General features: G+C 45.0%; 1 protein-coding gene across 1 annotated transcript; it reads right to left on the minus strand.

The window, feature by feature from the left end:
- Positions 1-478: 478 nt before the first annotated feature.
- Positions 479-2,808, minus strand: LOC124145172. Its single transcript, XM_046514857.2, has 2 exons — positions 2,103-2,808; positions 479-559 (listed from the first exon to the last, which is right to left on the minus strand). Exons 1-2 carry the CDS (start codon positions 2,785-2,787, stop codon positions 555-557), a joined length of 690 nt encoding a protein of 229 aa, XP_046370813.2. The 5' UTR covers positions 2,788-2,808; the 3' UTR covers positions 479-554.
- Between the last annotated feature and the right edge of the window lie 1,081 nt (positions 2,809-3,889).

Genomic DNA, 3,889 nt, shown 5'->3' on the forward strand with positions numbered 1-3,889 from the left:
TCACTAGTGGATATCACTACTGTATTGACATGCATCCGTCCAATCGTAGCTGAACATGTCTAACCAACAAGCAAACAAACAAACATGCTGGTGCATCTCTGACAGGACGTATAGAGTCAAGAAGGATATTGTGTAATATAAGATTTCTGAGACTAAATGTTAGTCTATATAGGTGTGTGTACTCTGTCAAATTGAGGCACCTTCATTCTCAAAAATGAGGGCACGACTATTGTCTGATTAGGGTTTGACCGTTTGATATCGTGGGGAGGGACTGGGATCTTGTTGTCAAAAAATATATTGTTACAGAAAAAATAATAATAAAAATAATATTCCTCGGGTTTTCTTTTTCAATAATTTTCAGTTACACTTTTTTTCCGATAAAATTCTAGCCCACCAGAGCCCCCACCCGCACCCCCCAGGATATGAAATGGTCGGTTCCCTCGCGGCATGTTGTACTGGACGAAAAACGAAACCATTATTTTTGCATTGCTTGCTTTTATTCAGACAATCATAGGCAGCGTAGGTCTGTGGATAATATGGAGCCTGCTTGAGGTCTATCCTGAAAGGAAGAAAGGTGAGTTATTAATTTCATGTCTTCAGTCACGAAAGTGTGCCTTTACTCACAGGGGGCACCGGTGACCCAGTCGTCTAAGGCGCCGCGATTCGCTGTGCAGAGTTGCCTCCCTTCGGACGCCCCCGAAACCTATGATTGTGGGTTCGAATCCCGGTTCGCCCAGATTATGTTTCTAGGTTTGTCAGCACCATACCCGTGCTCGTGGGTTTCACCGAAGTGGTAAACGTCTGAGACCTGCATCACTTCGGGCTTTCCTCCCACATAAAGCTGACACGCCGCGATATAAATGTAATACTGTTAAAAGCGGCGTTACACCCAACTCTCTCTGTGTCTCTCTCTCTCTGTCTCTCTCTCTGTGTCTCTCTCTCTCTCTCTCTCTCTCTCTCTCTCTCTCTCTCTCTCACACACAACTTTACTCACAGATATAATATGATGTAATACTAGATATAGTTTACTGAAAGGTTACTCGCTAATGTCCCAGACAGATAGTTATAATGTATTCATGAGTATAAACAGTTACTACATTCTACAAATATAAAACGTCAAAGAATAATCGGTTAACTGCCGCGGTTAACTGGCCAAACAGATTCCATTGGGCATAAAAGGTAGAATAGTGAAAATGATATAAACGGATCACTGAAAATATGTGACGACTCCAGGTTTTCGCGAAAAGGGCAAGCATGTCCTGTTCCACCTGTAGCACTCGCACAATTTGCACACAAGCGTATTACTGAGTGTTTTTTGCCAAACGCCGCACCGACCGATACCCATGGCATGCGACGGGGAAAAGCACAAAGTAGCCTCCGACCTGCCGTGGTTCTGATTATCGCAGTTATACTACCAAATATGGCGTTATAGAGCTGGATCGAGATTACAAAACACTGTATGCGGCCGTGATCCTAGCTTGGTGAGGTGAGGTGAAATGGGTTTAACGTCGCGTCCTCACTTACTTACTATTGGAGATTTAACGTGCGTTTTCGGACATTATGCGTATTTCGCACACGGTCGTCGCGTCCAAGATTATTGCACTTATATAGTGACATGTGTGTGTGTGTGTGTGTGTGTGTGTGTGTGTGTGTGTGTGTGTGTGTGTGTGTGTGGCTGCTTGTACAAGTCCGGACTGATGACGATTTATAGTGCTAGCACACTGAGATACCATGCCGCAGTTTAACATGAATACCCTACTCATACACAGTATACTGACTCCGAACCGACCAGTCCTTGTTTTAGCCCCTTAATGCCGAGCACCAGACAGGGTAACAACAAGTACAATCTTTTAACGTCTTTTGGTATGGCGCGGCCGGGGATCGAACCCGGACCTTCCGCTCTCCGGGCGGACTCTCTACCACTAGACCACGGAGGCGGTTCCTAGCTTGGTTTAATACTGATGTAGATTGCTTGACTAATTATGATTGAAGCACACTTGAGAACGGTTTGACTGTGACAAAATCGACCATTATAAACCACATCTATAACGTTCCCTACCCTTTTGATTGCTCTTAGGTTGAAAGATTTAGATGTGACTCACCAGAGCTGGCAGGAGCTGCTGTCACGTACTCAATGACAGTATGAGGGACGGTGACCTCTTGATCCACTTCTTGGTCTTGACCCTCCTCGCCCTCCTGTCTTCCACCGGTTTGGCCACACAACGCCTTGCTCACGTACTTCAGCAGCCTCTTGGACCTGGCAGGATCCTGCAGGACCTGGTGAAGTTCCCTCACGTCCCGCTTGGTATTCACCAGGTCATTCAGACCCTGCAAGACCTGCCCCTCCTTGTCGTACGTCTCCAACCAGTCCTCCATCTCCCGTGCCCTCCTCACCATCACGTCCGACTGATCATCCTCAAGATCTGTCTCAGCACCTCTTCCTTCAACTGCTTCTCTCTTGGCCGGGGAGTTGTCAACATGCTCCGTCTGCCACGATATGTCTCGGCCGGTTAGGCACTGGATGGGTTGTAAGGTAGCACACACCTTCGCCTGTAATGGCTTCAGAAGGGGTTTGACAATTGCCTTGAATTTTTTCAAGATCGGTTTGACAACTTTCTTCAGCACTGGTCTTATCTTCTTTATGATTTTTTTCACAGGGCGGAATATCTTCCTGATGCGTATTCTGGGAGCTCTGAACCTGAACCTCCACCTCCTCCTTCTCCAGGAATCTGCATCTTGGATGACAAGGACAGCCACCAACAGGAGAAACACCAGAGCTATCTTCATCTGAAATAACAGGAAAGTATTAAATGTATCTTTGTTGATTCATGCAAATAGTTTACTGGAAAAGCTAAGTTGCAGTACATTGGAGCTATTCAATTACGTCTCATATAGTGACAACGATTATGTAAAATGTTGCTTCTGACATACATTTGTATATCTGATACACACAATATGGTAATTTGACATTGTAAAGCAATGTTCTGCGACGTCCAATTTATTCGGATCACACAAAAAAACAAATATCGCCATTCGGAGAAAAATAATTCCCGTGAGCACATTAGTTTCAAGATGATTTTTGTGTGATAACTTTCTCAACATAACATGGGTAGTAGACATAGATTGTTGTTTAGCGTTTAAGCTTTTTGTCCAACGTTCATCATGTCTTGATCTCTGTCTCGTGAAAATAAGGGCGGTGGGGTAGCACAGTGGTTCAATGATTCGGTACGTTTTACTAACCTAGGTCTAGATACGACAGTCAGTACACTGTGAAACTGTGAGTGAGTGAGTGAGTGAGCGAGTATGGTTTTACGCCGCTTTTAGCAATATTCCAGCAATATCACGGCGGGGGACACCAGAAATGGGCTTCACACATTTCACCCATGTCGGGAATCGAACCCGGGTCTTCGGCGTGACGAGCGAACGCTTTAACCACTAGGCTACCCGACCGCCCCGATGTACATAATACATTAAGGTAGCGGTGAAACAGGTGGGTTTTAAAGGCACTTGAGTCAACTTTGCTAGAACTGTAATAAGCCCGAACATAGTCTCCCTTTAAGTCATCCACTAGACGCGCTGAAGACCCAGGTTCGAATCCCCGCATAGGTACAATCTATCGTCATTTCTTTGTGTCCACCGTCGTGATATTGGTGGAATATTGCTAAAGTCCTCGTAAAGTAAAAAATCAGTCACTGATGACAATAAAAAGGCCCACACAATGATTGTCATGAAATACTTAGGGGTAGATGCTAGAGGTAGATGCTGGAGGTAGATGCTAGAGGTAGATGCTGGAGGTAGATGCTAGAGATAGATGATAGGGGTAAATGCTAGAGATAGATGCTAGAAGTAGATACTAGAGATAGATGCTAGGGGTAGATGCTAGAGATAG

The sequence above is a fragment of the Haliotis rufescens genome, unplaced genomic scaffold (genome assembly GCF_023055435.1).
Source record: "Haliotis rufescens isolate VD_foot unplaced genomic scaffold, xgHalRufe1.0.p SCAF_144, whole genome shotgun sequence".
Lineage (NCBI taxonomy): Eukaryota > Metazoa > Mollusca > Gastropoda > Lepetellida > Haliotidae > Haliotis > Haliotis rufescens.